This window comes from Pezoporus flaviventris, unplaced genomic scaffold, assembly GCF_033815535.1.
Source record: "Pezoporus flaviventris isolate CSIRO_AGI_PZ_B2104156 unplaced genomic scaffold, CSIRO_AGI_Pfla_v1 ptg000097l, whole genome shotgun sequence".
Classification (NCBI taxonomy): domain Eukaryota; kingdom Metazoa; phylum Chordata; class Aves; order Psittaciformes; family Psittacidae; genus Pezoporus; species Pezoporus flaviventris.
The window spans coordinates 4254239-4267868 of NW_026892645.1; the positions used below are offsets into that span (position 1 = coordinate 4254239).

At 36.6% G+C, this 13630-nt stretch overlaps 1 protein-coding gene across 8 annotated transcripts in view; it reads left to right on the plus strand.

Moving 5' to 3' along the window:
- RALGPS1 (Ral GEF with PH domain and SH3 binding motif 1) overlaps positions 1 to 13630 on the plus strand; it is a 75893-nt gene that overhangs the window by 7078 nt on the left and 55185 nt on the right. For all 8 annotated transcript variants that reach the window (XM_061476644.1, XM_061476651.1, XM_061476652.1 and 5 more), the window contains 8 exons: positions 1344 to 1437; positions 4263 to 4389; positions 6164 to 6271; positions 8397 to 8447; positions 10954 to 11037; positions 11159 to 11248; positions 11579 to 11671; positions 12100 to 12226. In XM_061476644.1, the coding sequence (XP_061332628.1) occupies positions 4333 to 4389; positions 6164 to 6271; positions 8397 to 8447; positions 10954 to 11037; positions 11159 to 11248; positions 11579 to 11671; positions 12100 to 12226 (610 nt within the window). In that variant the 5' untranslated portion in view covers positions 1344 to 1437; positions 4263 to 4332. The remainder of the gene's footprint in view (positions 1 to 1343; positions 1438 to 4262; positions 4390 to 6163; positions 6272 to 8396; positions 8448 to 10953; positions 11038 to 11158; positions 11249 to 11578; positions 11672 to 12099; positions 12227 to 13630) is intronic.

Consider the following 13630-nt stretch of genomic DNA (forward strand, 5'->3'; position numbering starts at 1 on the left):
GCTTTTGTGAGGGGATGCTGTCAGGAATAAAATGGTTTTATACTGGTGTTGCTCAGAGCTTTTGATGTTTGTACATCAACTTTTCTCTAGGTTATCAAGTATCCACATAGCACGTACCAGCTGCTGCTTTGAAAGATTTAAAGAAATTATCTTCTGGAAATCTTTCCAGAGTGACTTGCTCTGTCACTGCAATGACAAAACAGCTGTAATGTCTCAAGACACGGAAGGATTTTGAAAATTTTCTTCTGTTTTAAATATTAAAATGATACTAATAAACCAAATAAACTTAGTGGAATATGGAGAACAAGCAGTGCATAGTTTTGGATACCTTGATGCTAATTGCCTTTTTATTTAGCAGTAACACAAAAAAGTAGGACTTGTTCCCCCTTAGGAGCCTCTGGGCTGAAGCTGGATGTGATGTAGGGACAAGTTTTACATCAGTGCCTGAATGCAAGCAGAAGGGGGCATAAGTGTCGCCACATTATTCTTTCATCCTGTTCATAATAGAACCCCATTTTCCTCTTCCAATATGTTAACTGTGCTAACATTCTCATCTGTACTCTATGCCCACAGCATCTGAATATGGACTTTGTCCACGGTTTATTAAGGAAAGAAATGTTTTAATGGTAAACATCTGGAGAAATAGTTTGGGAATGAAGAAAGAGGAAAATAAGTGTAACGGTGAAGAACAGTTCAGAATTGATGTGGAGCTCTATATGGTCTATTGTAAATGTGGCAATTGTTAGTGAAGTGGGATAGTGTATTGTTGATCTTGCTGGAAGTAGAAAGCAACATTCTTCCAGTATTCCTTATTCTCTTATCTTGGTTGCTGACAGTCATTCTGATGTTAGATGCCACATTCTGGAAAGCGTGTCCTCTGAGGAGCAGTACCAGGTCTGATTGAAAACCCGTCTAGCTCAGTATTTTTTCCTCCTGCAAGCAAATCAGTAAGAACACTAGTTATCAGTGGGTGCTTACATGGTTATTCTCATGTTTGCTGAGAGCAGTGTGAACAGTTAGTGACTTCATCAGGTGGCTCTGCTGGCTTTCAGGTGTTAGGGCACAGGGACTTCCTTGGCCAGAGGTGATGTTTGTGCTTAAGAGCCATTTAGTGACTTCCTTGTGAGTTGGGTAACTAGAAATGAGAATGAATTTAAGTCATTGTAACTGGATTACATGCATGTTACTAACAGAAATGTAAAATTGCATTCCCGCTTTCAAAGAATGTCACTTACGTGCCATAAATACCAAAATTTGATAAATGCTGGTAAAATAATGGCTACAGGGATTACTTTTGTGCTCAGTTTTTATGGTGGTGGTTTCTGTTTTGTTTTTCTTTTCAGTTGTTCTTGCACTGTCTTCACTCTTGCTTCAGTGAGAGCTACATATCTAAATGGGTTTGTTAAACTGGCAAAGAAGAACAGACAACCTCTGGTGGTATGTATGTTTGCATCCTAATTTATCCACTTTGCTTCTGGCAATCTATGAATGAGATCTACTGCAATGTACCTGTGAACCTTCCTATAAACAGATAAGGTGTTTTCTTTGTTTTGATATTTTTTTTAGCACTGTTTGTATAAGGCATGATTTTAATGATTAACCTGATCAACTTGAAAGGGCAAGTTGCAAAAGCAGTGGAAAGAAATCATGTGATTTTTATGACTTTTTACCTTTAATTGCCAACATGTCAGTATGGGGGAGTAGCTTTGGTATTATTTTTAATATCTTTGTGCATAAAGTCTGACAGCCTTCTGTTACAACATGCTTAGTAGTAGCTTCACTAGTACTTCATTTGCAGAATAATACCTTCTGTGATAGCAAGTGCGGAAATACTTCAAATGACTGGGTGATTTCAGTAGAATAAAAACCACTTGGACTTAAGTTAAAAGCATAATTGCTTCCTATGACATTCCTCAAGGTAGCAAAACAAGGAACTTTTTTCCATAGGAGGTGTGAATCTTGGAGAAGCCATGCACACAGGGTAAAGCAGTGCGTTTTTAATGCTTGTGTTATACTTGAAACATTTTTTTTGAAAAAAAAAACTGTTTTGGTCCATTTTAGAATGAAAGTATCTTGGAGTTTTTTGTATGTACTGGGTGTTGAAAGGTAGAAGTCTGTTAGTGCTTTTTGTTTCAGAGATTAAAGCACTTCTGTCTCTCTTGTTTATTGAATGTTAAAACTTGGAGTAAAACTGAGCTTGGTCAGGATACAAGATCACATATGGGATTTTTCTTTCCCCTTTCAGAGCATTTTTAGCCCCCACACTCTGGAAAGCCGAGTCAGAAAGGCGGAGAAGGAGGAGACGAGTATATTTTTGTGGCCTTGATGTAAATGCCACGTTTTAAAGAAATTACATCATGAAAATTACTTTCCACTTCAGTATCTCTAAGGACTATTAACGGGAGCAGCTCCAGACCTTAGAAATACTTTGCAGTCTGTTAGTACTCAAAATATGAGTTAATCTTATCAAGACACAAGATAAAGGAAATTGCTTCTTGACAAGTTTAACTGAGGAGATTCTGGCAGAGATTTGAAATAGAGTTACTGATCTGTTTCACGTATGCCCATGAGATTGCGGGGAGAGTTGTTTTGTCATGTAAGGCCTTGTGGAGATGACAGGTAGGGTGAAGACCTCATCTTTATTGAGGGAGTAAAATAAGGGGTTATTTTTATTCTCAGCTGCTTGCTTTCCTAGCATTTTCCTGTTTGTGTGATCAGAAGATTGTGGGAAAGGGTGAGGATGCAAAGGGAGATGTGGCAGAATCCCAAGTTGCTTATTTGAGGACCTGCAGATTTTGCTGGAAGAGTACCTAGGAGTCTGTGGCAGTGGTTGCCTCGAGGTCCTTCCATGTGTGCTGTGGGGAATGATGGAGCAGCCATATACGCTGTTTGTTTTCTCAATTTAAAATGAATTAGAGCTTGAGCTGACTTGGTAGTTATAAGCAGTCGTTAGGTTTTGTGTGTACATGCTTACACACATGCAGAAATGCATATGCTGTATCTGAAAAATTTCTACTACATCATTATGATTTATTAGCTGTAAATTTTCACCGCTCTTATGGTTAAATTTTTTTTTGCTGTGTATATTTGAAAATAAAATTGTTCAGGGTTCCTTCGCTTCCCCTTACATAAAATTTTGACCAAAGGGAGTGTTTCAGTTGTCATTGGGTGGCAGTGTTCTGGAAGTATCTGTTGTCACTAGTTAAGTGATTTTATTTAAAAATGTGTAATTCTTTTATGAGTACCATTGCTGTCTGCGTTAAGTCTATAATCATAGTTGTTCTCATGTTAGTTGTCCCAATTTGTATACAAATTCTGTTTTTTCTGAATGAGATGCAACATAGCTTTGCGAATATATATCCACCTGTGTCTGTACAGTGTATATCGTTTAGTGTATAATGACATGTATCCAAGAAGGTGAAAACTGATTTCCTGATAGCAAGGAGATAAATGTTTAGAAATACTTAATGCTTCCCTTTGTTCAATAGTCAGGAATATACTGTCTCAGAATTACTTGTGCTTTATTTCAAGATTGAATGGTTCTTTCAGGTATGAGTATTACTGTTGTAATCAACAGTAGTTTTCATTAAGCACTTTATATTTCTGTGTGTTCATTAAATACTTAGAGATTCTGGAGCAGGTTATTTGATCCAAGTGGATAGAGGCAGCTTTTTCATGGTGCCACATGCTCGAATTTTTTGGAGTCCGGTCTTTTGATTTCTGGAGAAAGCTTAAGGTACTTCACATACGTGAAGCCAATTTGGAACTGCCTCTGTCTTCTTAATCCGGTTTGGAAAAAGTCTCACTTTGGACAGTGCTGTTGCTGGATTAGCAGAGATCTTTGAGATTCATCCTTCCAGCTAAGAAGGATGATGTTAGCCAGTTCTCTTCTCTGTAAAACTGTTCTTGGGGCCTGACATAAAATGCTTTTTCAGGTGCATCTGTCTGTATAGATATCAGTTGAGGTCTAAGCAGCTGCAAATAGGATTTGCATATTAGGAAGGTATACTGGGACTCAAATCCCCGGTTCTGAGACTAATTCAAGTGATGAACAGGAAAAAGTGAAGAAGTACCTGTATTTTCAATAAGTTAATAGTTCTGCTCTGTCACAGTTTGTACCTGAAAGATAAGAGGGATTCTAGCTCCTAAGATCATCTTATGTCTGAAGTCCTTTTCTCTGAGAAAGGACAATGAAATCTCTTGTATTGTTAGGTGTTCTTAAATTTTATTTATTTATTCTCATAAATGCATTTGTTTTGCAGGAATTCTGTCTTCATCATGTTGTCTCACCAGTGCGGGCTGAGCTGAAACTTCCTGCATCTTGGGGAGAGCATGTATAAAAGGAATGAGCTCATGGCCAATGTGATGGTCACCTCCGCCACTCCAGAGGTACAGTTCCTTACTTAGTCTTGTCAGCTCCTGTATCAAAATGAACATCTTGACTTGTTTCAGCTTTCACAGAAGCCCCTTCCGCTACTAGTCATGTCAGTCCTTTTTCTTACAATGGGTGTAGTTTTTGACACCACTCCATGGTTCTCAGTGTTTACAACTAATTTGTTTTATTGTTGTTGATGATGGTTACTTATTTAGGTTAGTCTGAAATAGCATTTTTGACCTGTTTCTCTGTAACTTACAGGAGCCTTTTATTACTAATACGTTAGGAGCAATGTAACATACCATCTAAACAGAGCCAGTCAGAAACATTCCAGTCAGTTTGTTTTTTGAACACCAGGCAGCTCTGTTGTGCTGCTTCCAACAGTTACCTAATTTGATGTTGGGCTGCTGTGCACAGCTGACAGCCAATTGAAGACTGTTCAAAATCAGTTTCCCTACTGAGTTTTTCTGGTTTCTTTCTTTCATGTAGTATTATGATGAAATATTATAAATCAGCTACAGTAAAACTTGCCCAGTAAAGCACAGGTATGATTGAAGGTACTTTTTGCTTTTTAAAAAAGGTAACATTTTGTTTGAATTCTTCCCTGCTTGAAACCTTTTCATCTCTTCAGACAGCTGAAGAGCTGTGTGAAGCAAGTTTTTCCATCATAGTTATGCCTTTTGCACACAGAACTTAATCCTGTCAAAGCAGTTGTCCTGATTTTCATGAAACAAATCAGCTGCTTCAGTAGTGAGCTGATCTTTAAAAGTCTTATAGCAAAATAAAAAGTACATAATACAGCTGTGCTTTGCAGGGGATTATTTTCTCAAGCAGAGTATAAATGCCCTCAGGCTAACAGAAACAGGTTTTCATTCTCTCTAGGTGACATTTTGAATCTAGCTCCCCTTTATTTTCTTCTTGGTTTTGCCAAGTACAAATGTCAGGCTTCCTAATCAGTAGTTCCCCAGATACTTTGTAGGGAAAGAAAAATAATCAGATCTCATTTATCACCTTATATTTCTTTGCTACCAAGTCAGTTTTAAGTGAGAATTGCAAGTCACAGTTAGTTAGGATTCCAAAACATCTTGTTTTGAAAACTGTGTTCTTCTAGCAAACAGATAACCTCAGTGAGGTGTAAGAGCTTAAGACTTTATGTGCCAAAGTTTTTATTCAGTATGTAGTTTTAAGATAAGTAAGAGAAAAATAATGCTATTATTATTAAATCACATTGTCCTTGAAGAAAGGAAAATGACCCTCAAGTGCCTGCATTGGAGCCCAAGGAGAGAAGCTTCAAAAGGAATGCAAGGCACTAATTTTTAAGGCAGACACACACAGTACTCTTCTAAAGTAGTCTGCAGCTCACACTGGGTTAAATTTCAGGTTGTGACATGTTTTTCTTTTTTTATTCTGTTACGGATAGAGCAGCATGATTGGGATCTAGCCACTCTTTACCTTGCGTATTTAATTTTACAATTTCTATTCAATATGAATCTTCAAGATTCCAACATGTTTCCTGTTGTGTCACAGCACTTTTTATCTAGTTCATGATTTTAAAAATGGCTTTCTAAAACTCAAAACTTATTAAAATTGAATGCCACTGTATTTTTTGCAGAGGAAAGCGAGTTGGAAACATTGAACCGTGTAAACCGAATTTTAGAACTCGGTGCCTGAAGCTTTTTGAAGTTCTTATTTTCTTGTCATTTCTTAATATTTTTACATGTATTTATTTTCTGAATTTGACATGGAATTTATTGTTCTGCAGATAAGCCAAATACTTTCTCTTTGTAGGGCAGTAGCAGCTCAGATTCTCTGGAAGGGCGGAGTTCAGACTATGCCAATAAAAGCTACGATGCAGTTGTATTTGATGTGTTGAAAGTAACTCCTGAGGAGTTTGCAGTAAGTAGAAATGGTTTTTGCATTTAAGCTTGTATAATATCCAGGACTCGCAGGATATTAAAAAATACATAAAATGTTTTTCTTAAAATAAAAATCTTTTAAATAATCTGCCACTGTTCTTGAAAACCAATTTCTGATTATATGAACTTCAACAACATAAACATGTATTGGGATTTAATAATTCTGTACTGGCCTGACCAGACATACTTGTTTTTCTGTATAAAGCTATTTAATTCTTTTCTAGTGTTTTTGAAGACCTTAGCGTAGGTTTAAAGATGTTAGTTATCCACAGCCTGATTCCTTTTTTACATATATATATATATGTATTTACAAATATATATATCTATGAAATTGAAACCACAAATACTCATCTTTTGTGCTGAAATATCAGTTTCTCAGAAAAATTAGTTTCTTAAAAGCAGGAAAGAAGCTTGTAGAGAGGAAACAATTTGTATTCCTTAGTAACAAGGTTTCAGCACTAAACTGAAAGCAGAACTGCACATATGGCAGAAGTCCAGTACACTGCTTGTGCTTGCCCCTTTGTTTCTAAGTTATAGGTTAACTTGCTTAGCAGCACGGAGGAGTGAGGATGAAAGCTACTGAAATTTGTTCAGTGTTTTCGTTAATATTCTGGGCATCAAAGTGATGTTTCTTTCATTTGGTGTAAGTTTATATAATACCTGTTCACAAAAAAAGTGATGTTGACTTTAACATGGGCACACAAACTTTTAACACCAAGGCTTTCTTAGCCAGAATAGCTGTTTTCCCTGTGTTGCATTAAAGCCATTTACTTGGTTTGCTGTGATTCTCTTTTTTGTTGACAGCTCAAATGATGTTTACTGCTTCTGTTCCACACAGAGCAACAGATCATTTCTGTTTTCAATAAATAATAGCAGCCAGTGAATTCCACATATCATTTCTTGTTGCTCAAGACTGTAGTTGTCTGAATGCTTCAGATAACTCGAAGCAGATCAGCTGGGGAGAAGGAAAATAGCCACTGGTCTGGGTTTACTGTAGTTAGTACAGTTTGGTCACCGGACATCAGGACAGAGAGCTATCAAAGATGGGTTCTCTGTATATTTAGGGAAGGGAATGGCACCAGTTAAGGTCATTTCCAAATTTAGTGTGTTGTGTTCCTTCATAAAATTTAGAAGGAGCAGAGGAGAAATTCCCTGGTGGTGATCACATATACAACAGAAGGACCATTGGCTTGTCACTGCTACTGAATTTTGCTTTTGCCTTTTTGGTGATTTTGATTGAATTTTATTAAAACTACATTTAAATAGTTAGAATTCTTAATTAGTGGGGTCAAAGGTCTCAAAGATCCATTTTGAGAGGGGATTAGCAAATCTTTGCTATTTTTGGCTTAGCCTAACAAAATGGGCATCAGAGAAGCTTTGCTGAGAAAGATCCAAAGAAGTGTTTTTTACCAGTTTCTTTTACATATTAAATCATGTAAATTACAAAGGTAAAAGCTATGTAGGTTTATACACTCACAGTGTAAACTATTGGTTAAACATAAACTTAAGTCACAAATACACAATGTCATTCAGTCACTGAAGCAATTCAAATATTTTATCACTCAGATGCTAAAAATGTTCTATAAATGCTGTTTTTTCAAAATCATTTGGAAAAGTATTACATTGTCTCATCAGGAGGAGCTCATCAGTGACTGAAAATGTGTGTATGACCCCTTTAAAGCATATTTCAGTCATAACTAATTAACACATCATAATGCTTTATTGTCTTCCAGCCTAGCGAATGTAAAATGTATGATGCTTTCTATGTGAAAGGAAATAAACCTTCCTGCCATTAGTGTTTGGGCCCTTTTATTATGTAACAAAAAGACTTTCAGGCTTAAGTTTTACCTCTTAGACTGCTGCAGGTAGTGCAAACCTTCACTTGGTTACAGCTGGTAGATGTAAGAGAATATAATGACATGTAGCCGCTCAGGATGGTGGAGTTTCTGCTGTGATGTGTTAGCCTGGACAGAGGAAGCCAAATTCAGGTCTGGTCAGTTCTGGTCTACGGAGAAAATGAGAATCTGTAGTTTGTAGTTACTAAAAGACAGGTGTAAATACATGATTATTAGCTCTTCATATTACATTACTTATCTTTATTGCAGAGCCAGATTACATTGATGGATATGCCAGTATTTAAAGCTATACAACCTGAGGTAGGTTTTGCATTTGCTTTAATTGTGCCATAAAATTTCATAGCAAACCAAAATACTGATTTGCTGTTCTTCTTTCCATTTGTCATTGCTTCATTTTGCTTTCTGGGACTGAAATTTCCTGAAGTGCTACTCTGGTTGGCAGGTAGATGTAATTTAGTGAGAAATAGTCAGAAAAACCCCAACGTTGTGTTTTCAGCTTCTGCTAGAATACAGGTCTGTGACTAAGTAGCAGTTGCTATAAACTATTAGTTTTTAGTTGTATTTTCTGCCTTTTGTGTTGCTGCAGTTACCAATATAACTTAATTGTTTGTTTGCCAAAAATAAACATCTGTTTCTTTTATGAAGTTCTGCCGACTGTAAGACTAGGTTTTAAAGCAAGATACAGTCTGTGTATTTGTCATCTCCCTGCCTCTTGTTATTAGGTAAACTATTAAAACTAAGAAGGTTAAAATTTTCTCTTCAGATCAAGTATTTATTTATAGTCTGTAACTGTCTGCATTTGTTTGAGGCCTTGTAGCCTTTTAAATCAAGTTAATGTACTCATTCTTCTGTGTCCAAAGTGTGGATACCCTTTAATAAACTACTCCACTGAGGCCTGAAGGGTTTCACATAGATAACTGCTGTCTCTTGCATTGTTCATTGGCAGATGGTTGACTGCCATTTTACACTAGAACTCCACCTTCTTAGTCTTCCTTCCTGTATTGCATGGAAGAAGCTCATCATTCAGCAGCCATTGGGCTGTCTGCTTTAGGGAGTTAACCTGTTGTTGAATTTTTTGTCTGGGGGAAGAACATTATATTGTTTTTCTTCAGGTTTTAGTCTTTAACGTGAGCTCATGCATGGATGGAAAAACTTAAGATTTTGGAGTTCTGGTTGCCAAGACTTACTTCACACAAACATCCTTTAAACCGAGCAGTTACTGAGGTGCTTTTCTGCTTCTTTGATTGAGCTGTTACTAAAAAACACATCTGCATGTTCCTTTCCAAGAGTTTGATAAGATTAACAACTCTTTGTTCTCCAGCAGAAATAACTATGCTTACGTTTCTAGGAAACTTTTAGGGTTTGTTCTGTTTGGTTTTGTTATTTCAAAGTTCTGTAAACTGCAAACTCCACAAATTTCAGGGTTTTCTTGCACGCTTGATCAGAAAGCTTCTTGTGGCTGTGTGCATTGAGGAAATTGCCTGCGTCCTTCCATGCAAAAAGATGAAGTGTAATTCTAGAACACAGTACATTTTAGCAGCATTAGAAAAAATTCAGCAGGGGCATGTTGGATCACTTACTCTTATCAATCTTCCTGTTCAGTCCAAATTTTAAACGTAGTCAAATGATTTTACCATGCACAGGATTTTCCATTGTTGCTCACTAGCCCTTTAGCAACTGCTTAATATCCTTAGGTTACTGACCTGTTCATTTTTCTGATAAATGTAAATTCTGCTGTCCCTATTAGAGTGACTGAGATTTTTCCACATCAGCATGTGATTTCCAGACTCCTAAGATGAGATCACGTGGAGGATCTGCGTCTTGACAGATGTGAATTGGCATTTTTATCTGCAGAAGGCTTAAATGCTGGAACACTGGGATACAAAATACGTTTGGAACGGGAAATGCTTCTCGTGGCGCTCACATGGGAACATGCAGACCTCCACATCTCGAGAGTGTGCTCTGTTTATCAGAATGTACAAAGTGCTTTACAGAGGCAAAATTCTCTTTGGCTGTCTCTCTGCCTTTCATGTGAAGGCATCTGAAGTTAATAGCATACATTTGGAAAGTTGAACGTTTTGATTGAGACTGAAATTCGTGGTTCTAAAACCAGAAGAGTGACTTAGAACTGGTGTTATGGAGAACTCATTTCCAGTACGCATGTATCTCTCTTGTCACATCTGAATATAAAGACTCTATAGATAGGTGGTAACTTGAATCTGTAGTTAAAAAGAGCCAGGCTGTTTAAATGTATTTGCAACTGTTGGAAAATTGACGTTTTCTTTCTGGCTGTATTGTATGTATGAAAGTTCTACTAAGTGTGATAATGAAGACAACATTCAGGAACAACAGCTAGGTTACTGCCTCTAGTTGCACTGCTGAATTTTGTACTCTTTAACTACTGCTAATTTTGCTTAGTGATATGTTTAGCTTTAGCTCCACTTCTGAACCAGGTGAGGTTATATACTAACAAAGTCTTTAATCCTATGTCTGCTGAGTTGCTTGTGTGAGGGAGCCCTGGACTAAAATAATCGATGCAGAATAAAACTTCAGAGCCATCAGTTGTGGCTGATTGCTGAAGCTTTCTGTATGTGAATACTAATGTCTATTTTTTCTAGTATCAGGGAACAAACAAATCACATCATTTATGTACATCAGGAAAACACAGAAGTGTTTGCTTAGACTAGTCATGAAATTGATTTTACTAATCCTCTGATAGCTGTTTCTGTCATGTATCAGTTTTTACACTTAAAAATGTTTTTAAACATTATGGATTTGTAAGGCAATTTTTAAACGTGTTTCCTAGGAACTAGCAAGCTGTGGATGGAATAAGAAAGAAAAACATACCCTCGCTCCAAATATTGTTGCCTTTACTAGGAGGTTTAACCAGGTAAATGACTTGATTACTGTGATGAACAGGTACTGTTTGACAGTTGTCTTCGAGTATAAAGTTAAATAGAACAACTATGGATTAAAACTTAATATTTTTGTTATATGTGTTTACTTTATAGGTCAGTTTTTGGGTTGTACGAGAAATATTAACAGCACAGACCTTAAAAATAAGGGCAGAAATACTGAGCCATTTTGTGAAAATAGCTAAAGTAAGTGCAAATTTCTTGTACTATCATTCAAAATCTTACTTCTTTTTTGTTTGTTTCTGCACTGCTCCTGTGAGCTGTTGTTGGATTACAAAGGCTAACATTCCTTTTTTAGCATATTTGCTATGTTGTACTACAAGGATGAGGTATGACATCTATTGGTTTTCCTCGATTCAATAAAACTGCTTAGTTCAGTGTAATTAATCTTGTACCTTTGCTTACTGTTGCCTGCAGTCATCGAGTAAAACTTCATATTTCATTAATGCAACTTTGAGATTAATCAATTCTGCTTCCTTTTTTATGTGCTAAAAGCTATTATTCCCTTTTTTTCAGAAGCTTCTGGAACTGAATAACCTTCATTCTCTTATGTCTGTGGTGTCAGCCCTGCAAAGTGCACCCATCTTCAGACTGACCAAAACCTGGGCCGTAAGTTACTCCTTGACCATTGTCTTTTTGGTCCTGTTTTAGTTCTGAAGTTTGAGTTCTTCTGAATTGTCAGATTGCATTTCTGGAAGATTCTTTATAAGTCCTGGTTTTGCGGTACCAAAATACATTAATATTTCCTATCTGGTCTAGAAGCCACTGTTTATATACTTGAGAGAACTTCCCTTGATCTTAGAAGACCCTCTTACAGAGTGTGTATCAGTATCATTGTGTGTCTATTAATAAAAATTAATACATTGCCAGAAAGGAAGAATAAAGACCTATTAAAATGCAGAAGCATTAATGATGATGAATTTAATCCTGACTTGACTGTGCTTTCATTTACTGTGTGTGATTCAACAAATTTTATAATTTGTTTTCTTTTGTGTGGATTCATCTTAAAATTTTATGCTTTCATTTTTTCTCTGTAGCTTTTGAATCGTAAAGACAAGACCACCTTTGAGAAGTTAGACTATCTACTCTCTAAGGAAGATAATTATAAAAGGACACGAGAGTACATCAGAAGCTTAAAAATGGTTCCTACTATTCCATATTTAGGTGAGTGTGAACGATTACTTTCTTTATCTGGAGCTCCTTCTGACTGCTGAGCACTAATGTAGCGTGTTGTGCACCTGCAGAACACTGTAGAGAGAAGGTATGGTTCACTTAATTTCATACTTTAAACAAATGGATCTGATGAAGGTTTTTAAGCTACACACTATCTAGGGTCTCTGACTTGTAGAAGTTTTGTGCATTACTGACATCTGAAAATATAAGTGCGTCTTTCCTGAAGACATCAAGAGGACAGCATTTACAAGAGCATTGCATTTCAGAAGTGTCTTTGATTACAGCATGGTTTAAGACCGTGTTCCTGTAGCTGTCATTTTTGATGTATGTTTTTTTCAGATTCCTCATAACTTGGCATCTCTAACCTGTAGTTGTTGGTTTGTGTCAGTTTCTTGTAAATACTTTGAAGGGAGATACAAACTGAACAGTTGGATTAATCGATTGACGTATCTTCTCAGTATTCCCTTGTATTATTCATGTAGGCACACTGTGTCATTATTTCCCCATTGGCTCTAACTTGCAGTTCCTGCCCATTGCTGAACTGTGCTAGCATTCATGAGTAACACTGCAAAACCCAGGTTCCTGTTAAAACAGGGCCATTCAGACACTGAAATGTCTTTCTAGTGATGAGATTTTTAAAAGGAAGAGTTAATCTAAGAAGTATTCAACCATGTCTTCTGGAAGCAATATCATAAACTTTAAGATAATTTTATTGCAGTTATTTTCGGTGACCAGAAGAGACACATGTGGTGCTTTTTGTATATTGGTCCACGTATGCAGAGCATGGTCCTGTTGAAGTAATTGTTTTCAACATTCTGTAAATACGACTTCCAGAAAGAATGTATTTAAAAAAAAAAATCAAACTAAGTCTGGAATTCCCATCATATTCAGCACAAGTCACTAATGTTTGACAAACTTATAACCAACAGAATACACCATAAAGAGTTGTCTTAAACATTTTAAAGTATTGGTATAACCCTAAACTCCACTTCTAAACGCAACCTTTTTCCTCATCTAACATCATTCTGCCTTGTGTTTTAGCTACATGAACCCTGCATATATTGTAACTCGGGTTTCATACATCAGAGAGCCTCTCCCTACAGATTGCAAGAGCTAAGCAGTGTTACTGCTCTTTTAAAGTTTTTCACACTTGCATTAAATATTTTGTATCTGAAACTTGTTTCCCGGAGTCCAGTAGATAAACCAGTGACAGATAAAGCTTCAATACTGTTTGAAAATTCAGGGTTGTCATAGCACCTACAGAATGTTCTTCCTCTTTGGGATCTGTGGAAATTTAGTTTTTTTTCTCAACTGAAAAATGCTTTGGTTTTGATGTTGCCATATTTGCACGCTTCTTACATGGTAACAGTAGTTGCATATAAAAGTTGATACACA